Genomic DNA, 24,681 nt, shown 5'->3' on the forward strand with positions numbered 1-24,681 from the left:
TCTTCAAAAATGTGTAAGTTAGACATTAGTGCAGGCTCCTGAGGCCTTAAAGTTTAATCACAGTTTGTGGCTCTTCCACTATTTTCCTGTAGCCTTTGTGGTCAGTACCGGGTTTTACTGTATTTTTCCAGGATGCATTCTTTTCCCCAAACTCTTGCATTAAAGATAATAACTGGAGTTTGACAATGCAGGGAGATTCTCTTAAGCTACAATCTTCAGTGCAATATTACAGAATTCTGTTACCAAGAGTCACTAGGAACTGCCTGTTCCTTTGAGCACTTCTAAATGGACACCTTTTGAGGGCTAGGGTGTGTGACTTCTGTCCTGCTTTAAGTGCCTGAAATAGGGTGCCCGGATACTCCTTTCAAGAAAGGAGTAAGATGTACGTGTTTCAGTGTTACTTTGCAGCATGCATCTAATATAGGCTGTTGTCTTATTACAGGCACGGTATCAAAACAATATACAATTATAGTGCTGTGAAGATGGCTGTTATCTCAGCAGCCTAGGAAGGGATGAGAGAAATATTGGCAGCACTGTAAGAAAGGAATGAAGAGGTTTTCCACTGTTGGTCGTTTGCCTTGATTTCTGTTGTTTAATTAGGACAACAGTGGACAGCCATAGATAAATGGTACATTCTCCCTCTATCTTGGATTTTTATATCTGAGTATAGAGTAGCTCAAAGCTAGCTTTCTTCCCCCGCCCCCCCCCCCAGAAGTTACTGGTGTGTGTCCACAATCTCAAGATCAGATCAGGGGGTGCAGAGAAATGTGTGGTTGAAGGTGGGATGCAGGACTACCCCTTCAGGCAGTAAATCGGTTAAATCTGATCAAGTATGTGGTGCAACTGTAACCTTGTTTTACAGTCTTTGCTTGCTAATGCATTTAAAATGCTGACAGCCATATTTTAAACTGATGTTTGGAATCTCATTGTCTGAAACTATGAAATTCAGTATTGTCAGGAGTATCTTTGTGTTGGGCTCCTCTGAATAAGTGAAGTAACTGTCTTTTTTGTGTTCCATTCCAGTTAGGAGACAGTTTGGAGAGCACATCCTTTGCAAAGAGTGGGCAGGGTATTAAAAACCTAAATTAATTGCAAAATACAATGGATTGGTAAAGCATTTGCAAAAAAGCTCCAATTTCAGTTGTTTTGGGGTGTTTGTTTAGCACATGAATCAAGTTTGTTGATAGTGGTAGGAAATGAGATGGTATCAGTGCCTTGCTGGCAGCATCCTTGCTTAGTCTAGATCTGTAGATCTTAGTCTTCAGCTTTTTTCTCCCTTAAAGATCCATCATAACTTTTAAAATTATCTTAGTAATGCATGGTGCTCTTCTGTAGTAATAAATGGCTTTTGTCTTGTGTTTTGTTTTTTGTAACCAGCATTAAGGAAGATTAATGGTTCTTCATTGCATTTATCAACACTTATTTCCACTTCATCTGCAGAAGTAAGTGTTGTGTTTGGGGAGATTGTGCTAAAGCAGTCAGTGCCTTGCAAATAGCTTTCCTCCTCTGACTGCTTGAAATAATGTCGCTGTCCTAAAAGCCCAGTCTTCATTTTCTGAGAGATTTACTTCGTTCTGCGGGCCCTTTTAAATGCAAGTCCCTCTTGCTGAACTGGTCTGAGAGAAAGATGGATTCCACTAAGTTACTGGGGGGAGGGTGAGGGTTCCCTCCTTTTGCTGTTTTTTTGGCACTGCCAGTGGCTGGAAGGCAGATTACTGCTGACTCCAGAGTCTTGTTGTGGATCTGCTGAGCTCCTTGTTCTTACAGAGCCTTCTTTCTCTTTGGCAGTTAGGCTAGTGATAGCAGTCACAGGCCTGTAGGATTTGTTCAAAGCAAAAGGTATTTTCCTGCCTTCCTCTCCCTTTCACGACTTCTCTCTTTTTTTACCTGATTAATCCAAAAGAAATTATTCTGTAATCAAGAAGGTAAGCTTCAAGCAACAAACAGGTGCCTCTCCCCCATTCATAGGCCTGCTTTGCCGGCTCTCTGCGCCCTAGGTCCAAAACCCACCCGCCTTCTCTTGCACAGGCCTATTCTGAACGTGATCCTATGAAAATTTTCAGTAGAGAAGTGTCACACGACAGGGATGGTGACATCTTTGTTCTCCCTCTTAGCTGTTGGGCATTGACACATCTGCACCTGTTGGTAACACAGCCTTCTGCGAGATGCAGAAAACGTCAGCGATCGTCCTGGGGAGAGGCTGTGCCCTGTGCATTCAAGGAGGGCTTGGTAATTGGTACACTGGCGATAGCTTCCTTTTCTTTTCCCTTTGCTTAAAATTACTCTGTCTCACAGGTGTCAGCTGTAAACTGTTTTGAACTGCTTCACTTTCTGGTCTCCAGAAATAGGTCTTGTTTGGGGAGAATTTAAGAAAACTCTTGAATGATTTAGAGGGCAGATGTGTTTGAACTGAATCTCGTGTGAGTGTCACTGTTGTTGTATGAAGTCTTTGCAAAGGAAAGCTTAGAACGTTTTTCTCTGGGAAGATCAAACTGTGGAAAAACTGCTCTTACCTTCAGATTTTGCTAATTTGGATTTTTTGTCAGCTGTAGCAACTTACCAGCTGTTTACTTTCTACTTGATTTTTATACTTGTCAAAACAGTTATCAATAGCTTCACTATCTCTGATAGTCAGTCTCCTGTAGCCTCCTTCACAATTACTTACAGAGTTTGAGCCAAATTAGAACTGGACGGTCTTTCACGTGAAACCTACACTGCAGTTTCAAAACCACCTGCACTTTTGAATTTCAGTGCGTTCCTTTTCGAAAGCCTAACAGCCATCAGGAGACCATAGCCAATTTGTATAGCAATAAGCGTACCGTACCATTCAGGTAGGGGTAAGCAGACTTTCTGCTTCAGTAGAGAACCACAGTATATGCCTGCCCTGCAAAAAGTATTCCTTCCCCCAGTATTCCTTCCCCCAACTCCTCCCCTGTTCTGTGTCTGGGCTTGCAGTTTTTGCTTTTGGGTTTGTGCATATCAGGCTGAAAAACTCATGGCGTATTAGACAAAATAGCTTTTGAACTACATTAGTGATGATACTGAAAGACTCATGCTTAAGTTTCTTTGTTCTTTATGCCATTTAATAGCAGCTGCTATTTTGAGTCATACTTAGCAAAAATAGAACTATTGAAAACTTCTGTGTTCATGTAAGTCACTAGCTGTTGGTTACGTGTTTGGAAAAATCTCTTGAAGTATTTCTACACTGTTACATCATTTGTAAATATACCTTGTACCCGAGACAGTATAGCTAGTGATTAATCTCCAGTACTATTTGGGCATTAGATCTGCTTGCTTCCAAGTCAGCATTAAAATACTACTATCTCGTTACGAGAAAGGGAAGGATGTATTAATATATACAGATGCAGAAGCTGCTATGCTTTCCCTGGACACACTGTGCAAGTTTACTAAATTCAAGGGGAATTCTCTTCTGTAAATTAACACTTAGGTTTTCATGTTTGTTGTCTTTCTGCATATACAGAAATGCTTAACAAAGGTGCTATGCCATTTGACAAATTTTGTTCTTATGGGCTATATAATTTATCAGCCTGTGGCTAAAGAAGCCTGTTGAATGAATATGCAGAATGCTGAAAGACAGAAGAAAAAAAGAGTAGCGGTGGTCCTGGTAAGGTGATGAATTTGACTTCTCACAGAATGGCTGGGCTCATGTGGCCTTGCATTCTGTGGATTTGTGTTCTTAATGCTCTGTCAGAGCTTGATACAGCAGTTGAATGATATATTCTGCCTGCTGCATCCTCTGTTGCAGTGGGGCTCAGGTCCTCCTGTGGGTGTATGCATGCACACATACACAAAATGAATTCTCAGTCCCCTCCCTTGCTTAGAGGGCTCTCGGGAGACTTGAGGCATCATGTTTGAGTTGGGGAGTAGACTGAGAAGAATTTCTGAAAATAAGCAAACCGGATATTGGACACAGATTATGTTGGAATAGCTTAAATCTATGAGCTGTCAAACTGCATTCTTCTAAAAGCTGCATTCATGCTCTAATAAGGCATGATTTGTTGTGTTAAAAGTATCTATATTAAGGCAAGAAATGTATGCCTTTTGTGCTAAGTGCTTTTCGTGACTGCAAGTGCTAAAGTAGTTATTAATGCGGTTGTGAAAATACACTTTGTGTTTTAAAGTGCTGATTCACAGCCTATGATATCTTTCCTTTTCGATGTTAAGGGACTTAGTGTTGCTCTGTACAGCTCACTGAAGATTTCCCCCCCTTAGTGTAAGCAAAATAGAAATAACATTTATGTGCATGTATAATAAAGGGGTAGAATGAGCTACAGTATGTTCTGTGTAATTTTTAGCTTTCTTTTGTATTTTTACAAAGAACTAGGGAGTCATCATAGCTGGAAGGAAAGACCAGAGGTACTGGAATTAAGAGCATGAGAAAATTTCTCCATGAAATGATTAAAACCACTTTTCAGAAAAATAAATAACTCAAAGTATTTGCATAACTGATTTTTCCAAGTGAGAGCTAGGAAGTAAGGCCATAAAAGTCTGGTAACGTTTCATTCCGTCCCTTAAATGTACGTTCTGTGCTTAGGATAAGACAGAGGTTCGACAGAAAACTTAATACAAACAAGTTAATACATGATGGGATGGGAATTTAAGATGTGTGAGAATGCATACACCTCATTTTCAGCTTAACTGAGATGTGAGACTTTGTACCTGCTACCATATGTGCTTATAAATGTTTTCATACCCTTATATTCAGTGCTTCAGTTTCCAGTAACTGCAGCTGCTTCTGCTTGACTTGAGGGCTTCCATTTAGTTTAGAGGAAAGCTGTTACCTCAAAGGTAAGAGGAATTACTGAGGTGCAGTGGGACTGGGGCAGGCCTGGGACACCTTATTTGCACATCTCCAGGATAGTATTTCAGATCCCACAAGTTCCTTGTCCGCTGTCTTCTGCACTTCTGGTGGTAAGAGACCTGGATTTAGAGTGGCTAGTGCCTCGCCAACGCTCCATGCTGCTGCGGGTCAAAGAGTAGCAATAGGTTTATAGCTCTACAACAAAAGCCTGGTTTTGTGATTGCTTGCAAACTGGAGAAGTAGTGCTCCCTCTGTGTGTGTGTGTATGTATGTATATATGTCTGTGTGTGTGTATATATATACACATGAAACTGTTTTCAAAATTTAGTACTTGACTGTGGACTACTGCAGCATGTGTTCCTCCTTGGTGGAGGAATCTATGCTGCATGTACTTTCCAGTAATGTTATCTTCAAGTTTTTAAGACAGGTGGTAATTCAAATTCTAAACACTAGGCTGGTCCCTGTTGTGTAAGCGAATCCTGACCTACTAATATTCTTACTATTATGACTGTTAAGGCTGTGTTTTAGTTTTTGAAACTTATATCGGAAGGTTGCTGTATCCAGATTTCTTCTATGCTTAAAGATCTGCTATAGAGCTGTCTCCTCTTAGGAGGAGGCCCTTTTTTCAGGGTGCAGAGTGGTGTTTGTGTGAATTCACACACAGTCATGCTGATCACCTGGCTGTCATGTAAACAATATTTCCTGGAAAAGTGTTTGACTTTAAAGTGGCAAGTGACTGTTCAAGTATAGTTGAAAACTCCACTAAAAGCTCAGCTTGCATAGCATTTTGCTGGACTTTTTTGAAGTCTGCATGAAGACCTTTGCTGGCCTTTGGGCCTCCAAGCCTAATGGTTTGCTGTATGGATGCGATGTAGGATGCATTATAAGCAACAAAAGATGCTGTTCTGATGCAAGTGTTTGTATAGATGTTGGCTGCTTTTCTACAGAAATAAGTCTACTGAGAAGCAAAATTGTTCAGAACTGAAAGTACAAAACAAATCTCTATGGAGGTTATAGCTCAAGCCAGCACCTGGTTTGCCATTTGTCTCTACATTTTCATTGGTTTTTGCATGGGCCTTTTGTTTAATGTATTTATTTTCTGTAATTCTCTTAAATGTGCTTGATGATGCTGACCATACAGAATTTTCTCAGGTATGATCTGTAGAGGGAAATAAGGAGCTTTATTTTTTTAATCTGTGATTTTAGTTTTTGCTTGGTAATAATCATTGTTAAAGATATCCCATTACTATATGACGAAGGATATAGTTGATTCAAATTCTTTCTAACTTGCAGTAACTTCACTAATTCCTGTCAGCTCCCACTGTGTGATATGGTATCACTCCAATAACTGTTCTGCTGATACTTTTGGCTTTTGGAAGCAATAAATTTGTAGTGTGTTTTCTGTTGTAATTTATTAAAGTTAAGTCCTCCAATAGTTTTGATAAATGAGTATCTATGAACTGTATGTGTGTATTTTTCAGGCACCTCATGGGAACAACTGAAAAAAGGTTGAGGGAGGCAATGCTGAGGGAATTTTAAAATATTATTTATTAATGTTAAATCCAGACTTTGATGCTTTTTTTTTTTAAATAGGCTTCCTATTTGGCATGTCTTTTGTAAAGACGGTCTTTCATCAGCAGTGCAATATGCTTCAGGTGATGCTTGTGCCCTGGCAAATGATGATGAAAATGTCCAGGAAAAGGTATGCTGAATAAATCATGTTAATTAGCTACTCAGTTTGACTGGATATTAAATAAAAAAAGAATTGATTAATACACTTTGATTCATAGAGTCTTCTTGGCCAGAATGTTTAATGTACTCAGTTGTTCTGTGAACCATGATGTTATCTTCCCAAGTTTTTCTTTTCCTTTAAGTTTGCTGACAATGTTATGCGACAATACAGTTGAACAGTTTGTGGGGTGTGGGGGGCACATAGTAAAGCTAGTAATGGTGGCTAGGGTGTTTTTTATTTGGGTGCCAGACGTTAGAAGAAGTGGTCGTCAGGGATAGTATGTGGCCCTGTAGGGACCATGATAAGAGGTGATGGCATGGATAAATCTAGGCCACAGTATGCTCGTTGCATCTATGTTGTGTTAAAAACCCGGTGCACAAATGATTGCTATCCTAAATAGAAGAAGTAAGATTAATTGTTTTATTAAGTCAGTTTTTATCAGTTTGTTTTCCTCCTGTTTAATAAAAATTAACAAAGCTAAAATACATATGTGAAATGCTAATAAACAAGATTCTGTCCCTTTCTTATTTACATTACTCAGCACTTTAGGTTAAATTGAGTGTAATCGTCCCACCCTGATTAACTCACTACAAGTTTTTGCATATTGCAATTTCTTAGTGAGTTCCCAAGCAGTTGAGTTGTATCAGAAAGTCATCGTAATTTCATTTATTTATTTACACAGGTAAAGAATCAGTCCTGTCATAAGCATGGGTAGTATTGATGTTAGTGGTCTTCCCATTGCCTCCGTCAATCAGTAGTAGTGCTAATCGTGGTCCTCATTCCAAGAAAGCTTTTATATGTCACATCAAACCTGGAAAATGTGTGTTGAGCATTCTAGTTGACTCAAATGGAGAGCTGCCTGACCAGAAAAAAAATACTTTAAATATTGTGGGTTTCTTAAGCATTTCAACATCTAGGGTAGCTGTAATTTTTTGCCAACTTGTGCAGCTAAATAGCATTCAGTCCTATTCTTCTGGCTGCCTGAAAAAAGTCCTGCTCAAGTTTAATGGCTGATGTAATAAAACTGGAAAGATCAAGTAAGCTTTGAGACTGAGAAGCCACTGGTGTATGTTTTCCTACTTTTTTGCAGCGTTCTTCCCTTCATTCTAGTAACACAGCTGCATTGTTAAGCAGATTTCTCAACTTAAACCCAAAGATGTGATGTATACTGTACTTTTTACTCATTAAAGAAAAATCTCTTGGGTGTATGAGAAATCTTAAACATGTGTATTACTCCGAACTAGGCTGCTGGTGATGTCCTGCTCCAAAAGAGCAGTCTTGCAGCCCTTGATCAGTTTTCCTTAGATCAGTTGTCCCTTCGAGGCATTGATGCTATTTAATCTTGGGGACTAGGATGTAAGCTAATAATACGTGAGGAAAAATTATGCTTAGCTGTTGTCTTAGATTTGCCTGCTCAAATTTGTACTTCCTGCTCTTCCAGTGTATGCCTTAACTCTCTCAAACTTAAGATGATCATGTGATGTTGTATAGCATAGCAGCCCATTTTGATCTAAACGCTGTTTGACCTCAGGATTTTAGACAGCCCTTATAAAATGAGGGGTGTGTAAATTTCTATCAGATTTCTTGCTGTATTTTAAAGTATTGTTCAAAAATAACCTGCATATGTTGTAGTCACAACTTTAAAAAAAACGTTTGGGGGACAAGTAAATTCTTGTTAGTTCTACAGTCTGGTGGTTTTAAAACTTTTTTCCTCAAGTGTTTATTCTTTTTTACTTTGTGAATTCACTGCACTTGATTGTAAATCTTTAGTTGTAAAAGAGAAAGTTGCTTTAAAAGGTTACAGCAGACTTGTGAAATTATTCTAGTTCTGCTGATAAGACTGCTGTAACTGAAATGTGCCAAGTGTTTTTTTTAATGGTTGTCTGTTGCAAGTCATCTTAGGATCTTTTTTTTTCTTCCTATTTTGGGCAGCACAGAGATAGGGCGGATTTGTCAACATGCGAAGTCATAGCAGAATGATTAACTTTCCTTAGCACACAAACTGAACAACTTAAGACAATGGTAAAATGGTCTTTCCGTGAAGATTTAACTGAATTGTTTTAACTTGCTGTAGTCTTTGTACAGATGAGATTTTAATCATACATGGGCAGTGGCTCTGAATATTCATGTAGCTTAACTTCTTGTTGATATTTTGGTGGTTGTAAAGGTAGTATTATTCAGTCTGTACCAAAGGTAACTCCTCTGACTGGAATAGAAGGCCTGTGTTACTGCATACTTACTGTTGTTTTACCTTTAATATACTAGGGGGAAGAGGCTGGTCCCAGAGTGGAGTCTGAGCATACAGACTCAAGTACACGGAGTTACTCTACAGAAGAGCTACTTGATGACTTCACAAAATCTGACCAGGCAAGACTTTTATTTCATTCACTGCCTCCATACATTCTTCAAATGCTTCTTGGATTTCACAGTCTTCGTTTTGATGATCTAAAGCTCATAATAAGTCTATCGCATTTCATTTGCACGTAGGATTGCTGTCAGACTCATGTTTCCAATGAAGGAGAAAATGTGTGAGCTAACAGATCTTGCATTTCCCATATGCATAAATAATAATAAAAGTAATTTAATATGTACTGACTAAATAAACCTTTCCAAGCTAAATTAAAATTTTATGTTACAGATATGGATGTCTCTTTATAAATAAAACATAAAAACCCTTCACGCTGAGGTCTTTTGTATAGATCAGACTTGATGGTCATAGCAGTCTGTTTTAGCTTTGATCCTTCCTGGCTTCTGCCAGTTTCAATTCCCTTGTTAAAATGGAAAAAGGCTCGTATGTGCCATTGATAGCATTAAGTCAGTGCCCAATGTTAAATGTTACAAAGCCCACTGTTATGGATTACTTATTTGATATGTATTTTGGGGTTTTGTAGATTACAAGACAACGTATGTAGGACATACTTCTGAATATCTGTTGCGTGGTTTAGATATGTAATTCCATAGTAAAACATTTCAGACCTCTTCATGTTCAGTTAGATGACTTGGAGTAATCCAGCTGACAAGAGGCTTTTGTTTAATAGTATTTAATGGTATTAATAGGATTTAGTATAGTTTAATTGTATTGCTGCAAGAGTTAATCTGACTGGTTTCAGTGGTTATGTACTCTTCCAGATTCAGAAAACCTTATTTTGATTATGCTTTATGATGGCTTATGAAAACTGAAGAGCTAGAATAAATAAGACTCAAGACTACTAGACTCTCAGAAGTGATAAGTGATTTATCTCTTTGCTCAGTTACAACATGGAATAGACTTCTAAATCATTTTGAACCTTCATTGCAGTCATAAAATGGAAAGCCTTCCCCAAAATTAAGCTTAGGATGAAAATAGTAAATGTAAATTTTATTGTAATGGAGTGTGTAAATAGAACCTTTTATTTCAGTTGCTGAAATATTCAAGCTTGTTTTCTTGTGGCTGTCACTTTATAGAGATGCATGGCTGAGGAAGCTGTTGCACATGCCTTCTCCAATTAATATTTTTACACTATTATTGCAGACTATGGAAGAGTGTTGCAACTATCCCAAAGTAGTACTGAATACCACCTAGGTTTATGAAGAAAGAAATTTTATTTCTTAACTGTCTTGCTGTCTGGTTTTCAGGTTCATTGATGACAGAAATCTAAACTGCTGAACTGCTAAAACTCCATACTAGATGTTATTGTAGGAATGCTTTTCCTATTCAAGTTTTGAAAAACGTATGTTCATCTGTAATGTTTTCATAGACTACAGAAATGAGTGAAGCAAGCCAGCCTGAAGTTGTAACTCCACCTTCAGTAGATTTAAATGAAGCTTCGTCTAGCATAGTTGCAAGCACTGAAAACATTTCCAGTTCACCTACCTCAGAGATACCTCCAGTCTCGCAGCCCGAGTAAGCTTTTTTATTGTTTTGGTCTCTGAGAGAATATCGCTTACTCTGATGTTGTTAAAAGGGTTACCTCTTAAAGTTTAGTAAGGATAAGACTAGACTGCTACACACGATTCTTTTGCTGTACTTTGGTTTATGGTGTCAATGCTAATGGAATATGCCATCGTTTACTCAGTGTGTGGATTACGAGTTTTGTACTTTCCTGAAGTGTCATAGTATTGCCATTATCAGTTTCTAAGCTGCTGCTTTCACAGAAAAAACGTATCGTCTTTTACGTGCTGATAATCTGTACTATAAAAACCCTCAGGTCTTTACCATTAGGATTTCTGCTCTTCACAAATGTGCCTTCACATCTGTGATAACAGGCATCAAGGCTGCTTAGTGGTGGCGTCTGCTTTCATTAAAGGATGAACTTTGCAGGATTTTACTGCAGAACTTGCAACCAGAGCAGTTTTAAATAAGTTCTAATATTAAGACACTTTTGATGAAATAGCAAATTTTCGTATAAACACGACTGAGACAGTTTGGTATTTAGTGTATTGCAGAGCTACCTCTGCTGCAGGCAGTCTTCAAGAGTTGATGTGCTTAATTTTGTTTCCCTTCTTTTGTGGAATGCTGTGCTATCAAATGTGGACTGTAGTGTGGATATCCATATGTATATAGCTCTAGGTACCTTCACGAAATTCTCCTGGGCTTTTTAATGTGTGCTAAGGGGAATATATTCTTCTGATTGTCTGCTGATAAAGATCTGATATTTTGGTAGATAAAATTTTAACACATTAAAAATTAAGTAGACTTCACTTGTTCTTTGGTGTTTTGGTTTTTTTAAGAGTCCAGTTTTTCTGCTTTACCAAATTTAGTTTCTTTACTATAGAAAAGGTCTAGAAAGCTTGGCTGCTGACTGATTTTTGTCTAGTCTTCTAGGGCTAAGGCTTAAGCACTTTTTGGTACTTCATAAGTGTCTTTTAATTGCAAGTCTTCAAAAGTCAAGCTTCCCAAATTTGCAATTTTTATTAAGCAAAACTGGAATGTAATTTCAGCATGTTTCTTTTTATAGCTTTTGTTGACTACTGTACTGATTTGTTTGTGTAACATGTTGTAAGTCCTACAGTTGTCACGTTTTAGAAGGAGATTCAGGATCTTAGTTTCTTTTGAACATTCAGCTTGGTATCTTGTAATTGTTGAATATAGTTTTGCTGTCATAGTTGGGGAATGCTAGAGTGGTGAACTCTGAAGACTTGAGCTATGAAAGAAATGAAAATGGAAACTTGTTTTGGAGCACCTGATATATTAGTTAATGCTGGGCAGTAGTGTTCTGACGCTAGTACCGTTTACAGAAAGAAAGGATAAAATGAGTATAGGAGAGATGCATATTTATACATGATTTCAAACTTCAGTTTAGCTTTAAATAGTAATAGGTGGTCTCTTCTGGTGCAGACTAACTCTAATATCCAAAACAGCTGTAGTCCAACTCCCTAGTTAAACAAGATTTTAAAAAAGACTCAGTTGCATTTGTTATCTTCAGACAACATTTTTCCTGTTTTAAATGCTGATTCCCATCAGTGTAACAAAGTCCAGCTCCCTTAGGTGTTACTGGTCTGATATTCCAGCAGGACCTCTTAGTCAAAATATTCTGGAAGTAATTTTATTCCAAACTATTTTCCTTTGTAATGAATCTTTTTTAGGACAGCACTGATTGTAACTTTTCTATCCAGACTTAATCTGGGGAAAACTTCTTGAAAAATAATCTGAGCTCCTCTTCTGGCTGCAAGTAAAGACAGCTGCCATGCAAAGTGAGCTTGGTAATGCACTTTAAAAATTAAGGCAAAGGTACTAAGAAATAAAAGTACCCAAAGGAGAAGGGAGCACTACAGCTTTTAGGCTTGTGCTACTCACCTGCCAAAATTAGTTACCTGAGGCCAGTCAGGTACACCCTGATAGCAGGGTATTTTTAAGTTCATACATGTCCTATATTTTATTCAGTTGTTAGTTACTCACACTGTCATCTATCTGCTGAGATAAAGAATATGTGGAGCTTTTTAATTTCAAGTGTAGTGGTCAGCTTTACTTCAGTCATTAAAGTGTTACATGCAGAGCTAAACTGTGTGCATCTCAGATGTGTGCATTTTGGGGCGTTCAGAGAACTCCCTGTTTGTAGCCAATAAATTCTTGTGTTCCTAGCGTTTTAAATTTTGTGACATAGCAAAAAGTCTTGAATACCTATGAGTTTCTTGTTTTATACCATGAGAACTTTGTCACACGGAAGGTCTAAAATTGGCTCCCTGTGTTTGTTATGGCTGCATCTGTGGATGATCGCAGCAATCGGAGAACCAAAAAGATCCCCTTTTAAGTTGCTGACATGCTGTTTGTGTTTTTGCAGCTCTGTACCATGATATTGGATTAACCTAGTTTGCTGCTGATGTTGAAGAAAGCTTATGTTGAAATTTAGGAGGCAGAATAAAGACTGTTACTTAGCTCTGGTTTGTAACCTTCTAGATCAATACGAAAGTCATCCCTGGACTGGAGAAGGGAGGAGAGTCACGGAAGTTATTATTTGTCCATCTCCTCCCCATCCATTCCATCATTCCTAAAGAGCATATAGGGAGGCTTTCTTTCCATTTTTTGCCGTAGGATTTGTCTGATGCAGTGTGTTCAGTCTTCTTGGGAGAGAGGAAGTAAAGCAGTGGGCAGATAAGCTAGTTCAGGCTGTTGATGCAGCTTGGATAATGGTCTACTGGGTTACCTAATTTTTATTACACTAGCCAAAAAAAAAATAATCTAGTGGGGAGGAAGTCTGGCTGGTTCTACTGTACATCGTTATACCATCCCTTTTTCTCCTCTAGTTTTAGCCAAGTTCTGTTCTGACTGCTGCCTATTGACTTGGGAACATTAGGAGCTTTTAGTGATGGAACTTAGTCTTGCATTTGATTCCTTTATTGAAAGGGAAAAGAAAATTGCTGGCAGTTAGGTAATTGTGAATCTGTTCTTAGTCTGTAGTGATGATGGGAAAAATTATCCACTGCAGTGGATAATTATCCATTGGTAAGATGTTAGATGAGAGTTCTAGGAGATGAGAAGCTAGCTCTGAGTTCCTTTGCTGGGACAAACAGGCTGGAAAAGGAAATTGTATTCTTACATGGGTACAGCTGAGAATGCAGTTCTACAAGTACAGCATAACTTCATTCCTCTTAATTATTTCTGTGAGACTGTTGCTTTTTAAAACTTTCAAGTATCTTTATGTGGTTGATTAGAAGGGTTACTTGTGTTATCAGAAGGGTAAAAAGCATGTTATTTTTTTCCCTTCAGTGCAATAGAAAATTCCCGTGCTGATATCCCTGTAGTCAGCTCTAGTGAAGCTGAGCAGTCAGAACCTGACTGTGATATTGGTGGGACACTTGAGGCTGACCCTCAGAGTGAGCCTTCCTCTTTTGTCAGTCCACCAGAGAGGTGAGTATTGAAGTAGGTTGTGAGTCTGAATAATTTAAAGATAATTGTTCTTTTCTGTCCTGGCGTTGCAACAAACATTTGCTTGTGCTTGCTTGTCTACATTTGTGTTTGTGTGTCTAAGATTGCATATGGCTAAAACTGTGATCATTTTATAGGTCCTAATACTATTAAAACTTCCAGCATTGCAGGTCAACATATAGAGAACATATCTTCTTCACATGGCAAGGGAAAGAAGACAAAATCTGAGTTTGAGTCAAAAGTTTCAGCAGCTGAAAAGGGGGCAGATGAGCAAAAATCTGCTCTGAATGCCTCGGAGAACTTAAAAAGGGAGGTAAGCAGTGCTGATACCCACTCAGTACACGCAGGAGCATAATGACCTCTTAGGTTGTCACCGTTGTTAAAGATGAGTGATATCTATCACTTTTCTGATTGCCACTGTATAAATGCACAGCCCTCACGTTTTGAGTGCTGTGTGCAGTTCTGATATTGCCATCTCAATAAGGGTATAATAAACTGGAAGAAAAGGGCGGCAAGGTTGATTCATTGGCACAGAACAGTTTTTTCTGAGCTAAGTTTCTTCAAATACTTGGGAAATCAAATAAAACTATCTGGAGCAGAATCTGGAAGAACTGTTCTGCACGTAACGGATAGTTAAGCTGGGACTTCCTGCAGGATCCTGTGGTTGCTGAATTTTTTTTTACACAGGTTTAAAAAAAAAAGGGGGGGGAGGGGTTGTGTGGTCCAGGTAAGCTTGTAGAAGAGAAATCTGAGGGTTGAATCTATTCTTTCCTAGGTACCTTATTTGACCACTGTTGAAGCGGCATACTTAGCTAGACAGGTCTTTTATACTCAACTGTATGACTGCTTTTATGTTCTTATTGTGAGGCACTTCCTAAAGCTTATGTTTTTTAAATGGGTAAAGAATGGCAATACCATTTTTTGCTATTTTGGGATCACATTTAAACTGCCACTAACAATTTGCATAACTCTTTAAAATATAAGAAGTTTTTCCCAAGATTATTGAACAAGAGTACAGTGTGCCTTAAAATAATTACATGCAGTCAGGAAGAGTCTTCTAAAGAACTTACAACAAACTGGTGTAAACCATTATTAAAAAAAAAAGCCGAGATTTTCTTTCTTTAACCTAATGCTTTAAAGACTGCAATTTAAATAATTGTGGCATTGGCCTGATGTCATAGTTAAGCAAGAGCATGATTTGGCATTGCTTACTCAGTCAGTTTTTTGACTTACCACTTTTTTCATAGTCCGAGGAGACTCTTATATCCTGAACTTTCTTGGGAGAGGAAGATACAGGGTTTTTTCAGGTCCTCTCATTTCTAAATATATGTGGGGATGATATTTGGGTATGCCAAATGTAAAGTTGCAGTGTAGTCATGTGAAGAATTCTGTTGTCACTTTTGTCCAAATATGTGGGTTTGGCTCTTTTTTGAGGGCTTTCAGCTGTAGAACTATGTGAAATAATTCTTGCTGTAAGTGCAGAGAAAATGTCAACCTACAAAGCAGTCATTCTGGAAACTACCTGTAACATGTTGTCTACAAAATAACCTCTACGCTTGAAATGTCTAGCAAAAGCTTTTTGCACATCTGGTGGTGTGCTAGAAATACGTTTGTACAAAGGAGAAGTTAAGACTTGAAACGGTATAGCATATGGTTAACTTAAAAGGGTTGCTGCTTTGTCAGCAAGTCCAAAACATTATTTCTTTGACCATTGAACGTTAAATAAAACTTCTTAAATATCTCATTCTGCTGCTTTTTGAGGTGTTCAGTTCAGAGACTCCAGGGGACCTTCTGTTATGACCAACATTCATATTTGAAGATTTCTGCTACAGGGAAACCTTTTCTCCTTAGGAGGAAAAGCAAAAATCGTGACCAAAAAAATCGTTTTATGAGTCAGAATGCTTATGTTTTACTTAAAATGTATTAGTTTAGCCACAAAAGTTACCATTATCTCAGTGAAAGAATCTATAATTCTGGGAGGAAATCATTACATGTTTTTTCTGGCTTGTGAGCTTACCTTGTACCTTGGCACTAAGTTTTTAACATGGGTTCAGATGATGTATCTGCTGTTGGCTTGATGAGTGTGCTTTCTTTTTTTTTAAGCATTCAGGTTTGTCTTTGTTTTCATTGTTGTATTGAAAAATATTCACAATTGGTGGCTCTTTCTTTTGCAGAAAGACTATAAGAAAACAGGAGAAATTGACCCTACATCGGTGATAACTCCAAAGGACCCTGGAGACATTCCAACATTTGATGAATGGAAGAAGAAAGTCATGGAAGTGGAGAAAGAAAAGAGTAAGTTCAGGATTCATTGGTTTGGTCTAAATACAGACCACTTTCATCTTGCCTCAAATTTGATTAGTGAAACTGTCTGAATTTGGAATGCAGCCTGGAACTTTATTTTTCTACTAGAATTACATAATTGATAGCATTTATTATGTAAAAGCAGTAAGCAGCAGTTCCCTGAAAGTGAAAAGACTGTCTGTTTGTATGGTTTGTTATAGTAGCAATATTTTCTTGTTCCTAGGTCAGTCAATGCACCCTTCTGCTGTTGGTGGGCAGCATTCAACAAAAAAGGTCCAGAAAAATAGAAACAACTATGCCTCTGTAGAGTGTGGTGCCAAAATTCTGGCAGCGAATCCAGAGGCAAAGGTAAGCATTTACTAATTATTAGTTTGTATTATTTCGGTTTACTCTTATGCAACAAGTAGTTCAAAGTACACTTATTTGAAACTGAACACTGATTTCTGAAGTAATATTTTATTTTTGTGTTAAGGTTTATTGTGATTTTTTGATTTACAAAAGTTGAACATAAACTATGATCTGTCCCTTGTTTTAAGATGGGTTGCTATAGAGAAATTTACATCTTTAAGTGAATTTGGAAGGGGGAGCAGAGTCTACTCAGTGCAGAAATTGAACAAGGTTGTATCAAATAGCTCACCATAGTAAATAATCTGTGATTGCCCAAGAGTAGTATGGCAGACTGTCTCCTGTATATTATCTTGCTTAGAATGTTATGAAACTTGGTATTAGTCTATGTAACTAATACCAAACTTAGTTTTGGAGAGAGGGGGGAAAAACCCTTGGTGCTGCATTAGTATCTACCATACAATTTAAAATACTAATTATTTTCTTTATACAGAGCACTTCAGCTATTTTGATGGAAAACATGGACCTTTATATGCTAAACCCTTGCAGTACTAAAATCTGGTAGGTTACTGAGGCTTGCTTGTATGACAGGAGTGGTTACAGTCTTCCATCGTGATGGGACTGTATGTATCCTGTGGGACTGACCTGACCTTCGTGTGTCTGCCTGAAATGTGTGTGTAAGGAACTTTGGATTTGGCGGTGGACACTTTATTGTGTCCCCCATAGAATTCTGTATCTGGTATTGAGAAGTAAGTTTAAGGAGATAACTTTATTCACTTTAGTATTTGTAGATTTTGTATAATTATAATCTTGCAGAATAGAAAGCACTGAGTGTTCAAGTAAAGATTTTGGTTTCTTCCCCCAGCTGTCAAATAATTGTAGGACACATGATCAGCATTTACGATGTACTAACTGGTATTTCAAGTGTGGTTTAAATGATGTTTGCTATCCTTAGTCTTTAGTTCTGTGACGTTTTGCCTTTGAGCACGAGGCAGATGAAACTTGTAGCTGCAGGTGCTATCTAGAGTTACGAAGCTAGATATGCAGGTAAATGTCACTAGTGATTTTGAAGGGAGCAACAAGTGATGCCTCCTTATTGTTCAGCATTTTTGTAGTGTTCTTTTATACTCAGTGAAGGATGCAGTAACAAGGTAAAGGATTGAGGATTGTAATTGTAGAAGGAAGAGTGCTTTTTTTAACAATTTCCTTTTTGTCTTCAAGGTTTGTTATTGAGCTCTGTGAACCAGTCCAAGTAAAGCAGCTTGACATTGCAAATCATGAGTTATTCTCTTCCACTCCTAAAGACTTTCTGGTGTCTATAAGTGACAGGTATGTTATCAAAACCCGCTCTTCTGAATGAAAAATTAAGTAATTATTAAATGGATGGCTTCATAAAACATGATCTCTCTATGCCTGTCTTTTTTTCCACGGAAAGGCAACTGTGAAGTCCTGGAATATATGGTTTGAGTTCTTTCAGTGTGTCCTGTATTTTCTTTTTCTTTGGCACCTTAAAAACGAAAAGGAGAAATTTGTTGAAAAATAGCAATGAAGAAGCAGAAATTGTACAGTAGCTAGACAGTGGATGGCAGATCATAAAATGAACATGCCTTAACAGCATGTCACTGGGGTTGTGGGCTGTCTCCTCCCTTGCCATTCAGACCATTTTCACATCGCTTAAACTGTCTTCAGTGTTGAACTCCGTGCAAAAGAACCCCAAACTATTTATGAAAGTAGTACACTTGAGGAATTGGAAGGGGTAAGAATACGACTGGTTGGCTGAATGGCTGATTAAAGGGTGGCTTTATTGTGTTTTAGGCAGTGTTGTGCCCCCGGTACTTTTGGGAGTGACAGGTTATTCTGGTGTGTGAAAGAGGAGACATTTGCACAGTGTATCAAAAAACCCACTTTATTCTTCAGTGCTCAAAGTGTGTGGATTCCAATTTTTACACATTTAATCTGTTGCCTATTTCTAACTCTGCTTTGCTCACAGTTTTTTGCTGCTTGCTTATGATAATATTTACAACCTGTCATTTGTGTGTCATGATCTTCAGTGTTCATTCGAGGTGACTTTTTCAGTTGCATGAACTTTACTGGAAGCTAGTTGATTTTCAGTTATTGGATCAAGTATAGGGTTTCATCCTTCAAGGGCTTACACACTGTTTTAAGTATGTGAAGAGATACTGCTGAGGTTTTGTGTTGGGACTAGCCTTATCTTGCAACTCTTCTTTCCATAAAAAACACATTGCTGCTATCTTGCAAGTGAAAAAAAAATGTATTTTTTCTGTGAAAAGGCGCTTTGGGAAACTTCAGCAAATGTCTGTAAACAGTGGGTTCTTGCATTTCATTAGCTGACTCCATTGTTTCTTTTCTAGGTATCCAACAAACAAATGGATTAAATTAGGTACTTTCCATGCCAGAGATGAGAGAAATGTCCAAAGCTTTCCTCTGGATGAACAGATGTATGCAAAATATGTTAAGGTAATTTAATACTGCAAAAGCATCCCTGCTTCTCAGGGAAGGAAGGGTTTGCTGGGCTTACCCTGTATAACAGAGCATGCAAAGCATTCGTTACCATTAACTGTGCTAGTTTCGTTAGCGGCCCTAGTGTGATTGGCCATGTACTAAAACCCTTGTTGCACAGTCACAAGTATATTACCTTCCTCATAATGGTAACTGAGAGGATCTTGGGAAGCACCTATTACTTTGTGTCCAAGTACATACTTAGTTGCTATCTGAATTAAGAAAAATCCAGGCAGTGGTGTTCTGTATTTAACTTAACCAACTGTTTCCTGAATATAAGATTAGAAGGATCAACCTATTTTGTCTTTTGGCTGTACCTGCTTTATGTATATATACACCGTCACTGGAGCACAGATTAGAATATGCACACTTCTTGATACTTTTGTGCTGTATTGTGCTATACAGTTTCAAGTGAATCTGAAAGAGTAAGCATTTTAATTCTGGTTCTCATCAATAGACTCGAAGTACAGTTTTGCAGTTATTCAATCATAACTGTGACTCAGGCAAATTATTTAGGCTTACTGCTTGCTACTGGAGCACTTGCCATGATCTCTCTGCCTTCAAAATAACTTGCAGCAAGCTATCTTTACTCAGGAGACTCAAAGAGAATAAAACTCCATAAATAATGTGGTACTTGGACTGGAATAAAAGCTTTTGTGGACATATTGGGATGTAGTGGAGGTTTAAATTCAAATAAAATACAGACCTTTTAGGTCCTCTCCAGTGATGTGTTATCTTCCAATTATGGTGCTGCCAAAAAAAAAGTTTGGTTTGTGCTACTGAATTGCCATTTGTACTTTCATGAAGAAGTAGCTATGAATGATATTTATCTAACTTTTCTACCCAGAAATTCTGCATAAGTTACAGGATAAACATTTAATTTATTTTTAATTCTGCTTTCTGGCTGAATTAATGCCTTAAGGTAGCTGGAATCTTGCTTGTCACTGAAGTTCCAGAATTACACTAAATGCTTCAGCACTTAATCCCTTGGTGGATACAGTGTTGTGCTTTGAATTATGTAGCATGGTAAAATTTTCAAAGGGTTGTTCTTGTAATGTTTTTACTTCATAGCACAAAAAGTAAGCAAGTTCTAAGTGTGCCTAGTCTACAGAAGAAGAGTCCAAAATTTTTTCAAAGTGTTTGATTTTTGAAGTGGCTTAATGAACTTGTTTCAAAAATAATGGAAACTTTTTTGTAAGAGTGCTTTTGTGGGAATAGTTATCTTGATCTCACTTGCAGATTATTACAGTCCTTCATTGGTAGTGTCTACATAGTGGTTTAATAAATGCATTCTACACTTGCAAATTAATTTAGATTAAATATCAGTGTGTAGTCAAGTTCTCACTAAAAATACACAGATGACTAAAGCTTCCAAATGTATTTTCAGATGCTCTATATGTTTTCTTCCAGTAGTGTTTCTCTAAATTGAAGCATGTTATATTGAACTTAAAGCAGCAGCAGTACACAGAATGCATGCTATGCAGGTTTTTTCCTTTTGAGTCACTTTCTGTAATCTGTGCTCTTTAAGGGGAAAAAAATACACTTAGTAAATTTAACACACTTCAGTATTCTGTCTGGAATCATGCTGCCTAGAAAAATTGAATAATTTAAGTTCATTAATAAAATACTTGTTGCATGTTACCTTTTATCTGCAAGGTACAAGGCCTAAATGAAATCCCGCTACCTAAGGCAGATGAAGTAGTATTGCAACTTTATCCTTCATAACTTGTCTTCTTAGGCATTTATAGTACTGAATTGAAACCAACAAAACTCTGTAGTTGCCTGTGGCATGTGTTCAGCCTTTGTACTGACATCTTTTTTTTTCTCTTTTCCTTTCTCTCGCTTCAGATGTTCATCAAGTACATAAAGGTTAGCAACCTCTTCTTTTGGAATGATGAATGCATGGGGCTTGGGGTGTTCTCTGCTGTGACTTAGCATTTTAATGCATGACAAGAACAAATCTTTCAGAGTCTTTTCTCTTAGGGGCAATGTACAAATCCCTTGAGTAAACAAAACTTGCAATTTCAAGATTGAATGTGTATGTTAAATGAACTCTTGACCCTGTGGGTCTTTGGAGTTTTATTTTAAGTACCTTTTATTCTTTAGGTGGAGTTGATATCGCACTTTGGATCGGAACATTTCTGTCCTTTAAGTCTTATAAGGTAATGTCTTAAGTATTTTGCTTTGTCTTTCTACCTCCTTGCAGTGAGGATTAGTGTGTTTTAATAATAGTTGGGCAACAAATTCTAGTTTTCAATTTAAGTAATTTGGAAATACTGTGAATGGAAGTAGTGGCCTAAATTACCTGCTGCATAACGTGCTTCACATCTGTTTAAAGAAGCTTTGAATCTTTTGATTTGATTCTCCAGTATGTAAGGAATAGTTTATATTTGCAGGGGGGGGTGTTAGGGAACAGGAGCGTGAGCAGCCTTCCAGGAGGACATGGGCATTTCAAGGCTGACCAAGCAAAACAAGGAACAAGCGGAGAACTAAAAAGAGCAGGTGTGGTGAGTGCTTTTGGGAAGCTGCTGTGTTGCATGGCACCCCAGGTACATACAGTTAGTAATGCTTGGAATATCTAAATCAGAACAACTGTGTGTGTAGTTCAGAGAATAATCAGCCTTCATACTGCTCCTGAAAAACAATTTCAATTCTCCTGTCGAAGCTATGTCACATCAGGATTGGAACCTGGGAAATCTAGTGTTAAAAGCCAAACCATATTTTTCAGTTGACAAGACTGCTTTAAATTGGATTGATTTGATTTGATTTCAGCAGAGCAGGTCAAAGAGAATATAGCATGCAAAGTGAGGTAGTCATGAATAGATACTCCTAAAGTTAGTCAAAGGTGAAGCTGAAGAGGAGGCGTAAGAGGAAGCAGAGAGCTCATGGAGACCTTAAGACAAGGAAGTCTAGGTATGAGTTCAAGTTAAAAGAGAGGAAAAGTCTCTTTGGAATTACTAGAATTAAAAACAGGATCTTGTTTTGGTGCAGCACTTGAAAGCGTGCAATGGACTTTTTTGGATAAAAGTTTGAGAAAATAAGCATACCTGCTGCTTGATCTAGGTTAACTGAAGGCAACTATTGCCTTCTAATTTATTTGCTACACTATATAATGTTAATATTGCTTATCTAATTATCAGTTATGTCAAGTGATTACATGACTAATAGACTACTATTAGGTTTTAATTTTAAAACTTTGTTCATAGGGTATTTGGTACTAGCATGGTTGAAGAGTATGAAGAAATAGCTGATTCTCAGTATCAGTCTGAACGACAAGAACTCTTCGATGAAGATTATGGTAACCAAATAATTTCTGCATTTTTAGCCATTGAGACATGTCTTGTGCTAGTCTGGCAGCTCATCATTTCCTGCATATGATGAATGATTTGTCTGCTAAATTTACTCTTAGTGTCGTTGACAGTATTTCAGCATTTTTGGACTTACCCAACAGTCCTTTTAAGTTTTAAACAATGTGTTGTAACTATTTGGAGGGTTACTTTTAAAATGCTAGTAATAAGTTTCTATTTCAGTTGGCAGGCTAGGCAATAATATCTTCGTGTGCTGACAGTAGTAAAGGATAACTAAAATAATCAAAGCAGCTCACACGAAACAGCTTTATTCTTAGTGTCCATAGCCTATTTCTTGAGATTGGTTGTGTGGTCAATGCTGCAAACAATTGGGAAGGTGCTTATTTTGGCTTGCAGACTTTGTGTTTAAATAAAAAATATGAAAACACCTACCTCCAGCCCCTCACGAGGAGGGGGAAAAACCCCATACTAAGTTCAGTGAGCCGTTGGCTGCATCTGTGTCATGAATCCTGGGGAAACTGAAGCTTGAAGCCTGAATCTCTTCAGGTTTCTCATTGCTCGGAGCTTGATATTTCAGTATGTAAGCTCTGATCTTTAACTTTATTTCTGTAGTTTTATTTTCACACTGTCAAACTGACATAGTTCAATGACATTTTAAATCTTGAGGTTTATTTTCTTTGGCCATGACACATTTAATTTTGATAGTCATAAGTGTTCTTCTTTATGTATAGATTATCTATTGGATTACAATACAGGGGAAGAAAAATCTTCAAAAAATCTCCTTGGTTCTGCTACAAGTGAGTATGATTTATTAGAAAAACTATTGCTGTGCTGAAACAAAATGAGGTAATTGAAAGTGGAATGACATTTTGTCATGCAACAGCTAAGACTTTCGTATTTTTCTGCTGAAACAATTTATTGTGATTCCTATTTAATTACATAGGAATAAATAATAACAATTTGAAGTTGAGGTATCATTCTTAAAGTGTTCTAAAAATAGAACTTTCCAGTTCTAAGGATCTCTATTTTTTGGAAGCTTTGCTTTCCTGTGCTTAAGGATCCTGAGCACTTAAAATAATATGAACGTTACATAGGGCTGTAAATAACCAGTACTGAAGTGCTGTAAAACCTTAATTATTCAGAACCTTATTTATTCCGAACTTGGAAATCTGTGCTTAATTAAGGTGCCTTATTTATAGGAGGCAGTATAAAGATTTACTTCGTACAGGTTGAAAGGAGGGTGTGGAGAGCAATGTTTCTGAGAAGGCTTTATGTAAATATTGTAGCTTCTCTGTTCTTAAGAGCTGTGTATTTTTTTGAGAGACTGAGGGTTCTTGACTGTCTTTTGTCACTTCCTCATAGGGAAACCTCCAGGTGTGGGGTTTGTTTGGCTAAGAATACTTGAATATTCAGTTTTAATGGTATTAACTGCTGAATTATTTAGGATAGCGTCAGCTGCCGCACAGCTTCTTCTAAAGAACTCTTACACTGTACCAATCTTCCTTCTGTCCCAGTTAGTGAAGATTTGTTACTGTAGTGTAGATTTGCACTCAGAATGAATGTTGTTTGGGCTGAGGCTTTCCTTTCATCCCATAGTGGATCAGAGCTGCAGAGTTCTTTGCTACTATTTCCTAGAATGTGGTTGTCGCTTAAGAACAAAAAGGTCATGGCTAGGAATATTGCACAGCTTAGTGCAGTTTTCAAAGGGGAAACAGATAGTGGAAAAGGCAGTTTATTTCTAAATGTTAGCCTCACAGATAAGAGAAAGCAGTGTATTCTTCCCTGACACTGCTTATCCCTTATCTATGACTTTCAAAGTTTCTATATTCAAGCTGTCTTGAGGCATATGCACAATGTTCTGTCTGCAAGCGCAGTATTGCAAATTTTTCTTTGTTTGCTCTCTGAAAAATGTAGTGACTTTTCTATTGTTTTTTTAGAGCACTAAAGCTAAGATTAAAATATTTGAAACACCTATTACTGATGGTGTGTTAGAAAGACAGCTGAGCACTGAAACATTTCAGTGATCACATTATTTAGTTCTGGCTGGTGGATCTTGCTATTGAGACCTTTCATCTCTGTCAGTGTTCCTTTTTTGGAAGGAATACTAAGTTTGTGTGTGTCCTTTTTTTGTGGTGAGTTTTTTATATGTGCATGCTTGGATAAATGGCCTTCCATTTTGCATCATTTGTCTTAAATAGACTGATATACAGTGAGGAAGAAGGTCCTCTGAGGAGGAGATAGTGGGCTTCTCAGACATTTGATCTCGTAAGAAGTATTTTGCAGTCTTCTGCTAGCATAACCTGTG

General features: G+C 37.6%; 1 protein-coding gene across 1 annotated transcript in view; it reads left to right on the top strand.

The window, feature by feature from the left end:
- The window catches only part of SUCO (SUN domain containing ossification factor), a 41,226-nt gene that overhangs the window by 5,522 nt on the left and 11,023 nt on the right, over positions 1–24,681 (top strand). The window contains exons 2-15 of the mRNA XM_059822153.1: positions 6,416–6,524; positions 8,820–8,921; positions 10,292–10,437; positions 13,741–13,881; positions 14,062–14,212; positions 16,074–16,194; positions 16,427–16,551; positions 17,042–17,109; positions 17,770–17,877; positions 18,921–19,026; positions 20,917–20,937; positions 21,175–21,230; positions 22,275–22,366; positions 23,108–23,173. Of these exons, the coding sequence (XP_059678136.1) occupies positions 6,416–6,524; positions 8,820–8,921; positions 10,292–10,437; positions 13,741–13,881; positions 14,062–14,212; positions 16,074–16,194; positions 16,427–16,551; positions 17,042–17,109; positions 17,770–17,877; positions 18,921–19,026; positions 20,917–20,937; positions 21,175–21,230; positions 22,275–22,366; positions 23,108–23,173 (1,412 nt within the window). The remainder of the gene's footprint in view (positions 1–6,415; positions 6,525–8,819; positions 8,922–10,291; positions 10,438–13,740; positions 13,882–14,061; positions 14,213–16,073; positions 16,195–16,426; positions 16,552–17,041; positions 17,110–17,769; positions 17,878–18,920; positions 19,027–20,916; positions 20,938–21,174; positions 21,231–22,274; positions 22,367–23,107; positions 23,174–24,681) is intronic.

This window comes from Gavia stellata, chromosome 10 (genome assembly GCF_030936135.1).
Source record: "Gavia stellata isolate bGavSte3 chromosome 10, bGavSte3.hap2, whole genome shotgun sequence".
Classification (NCBI taxonomy): Eukaryota; Metazoa; Chordata; class Aves; order Gaviiformes; family Gaviidae; genus Gavia; species Gavia stellata.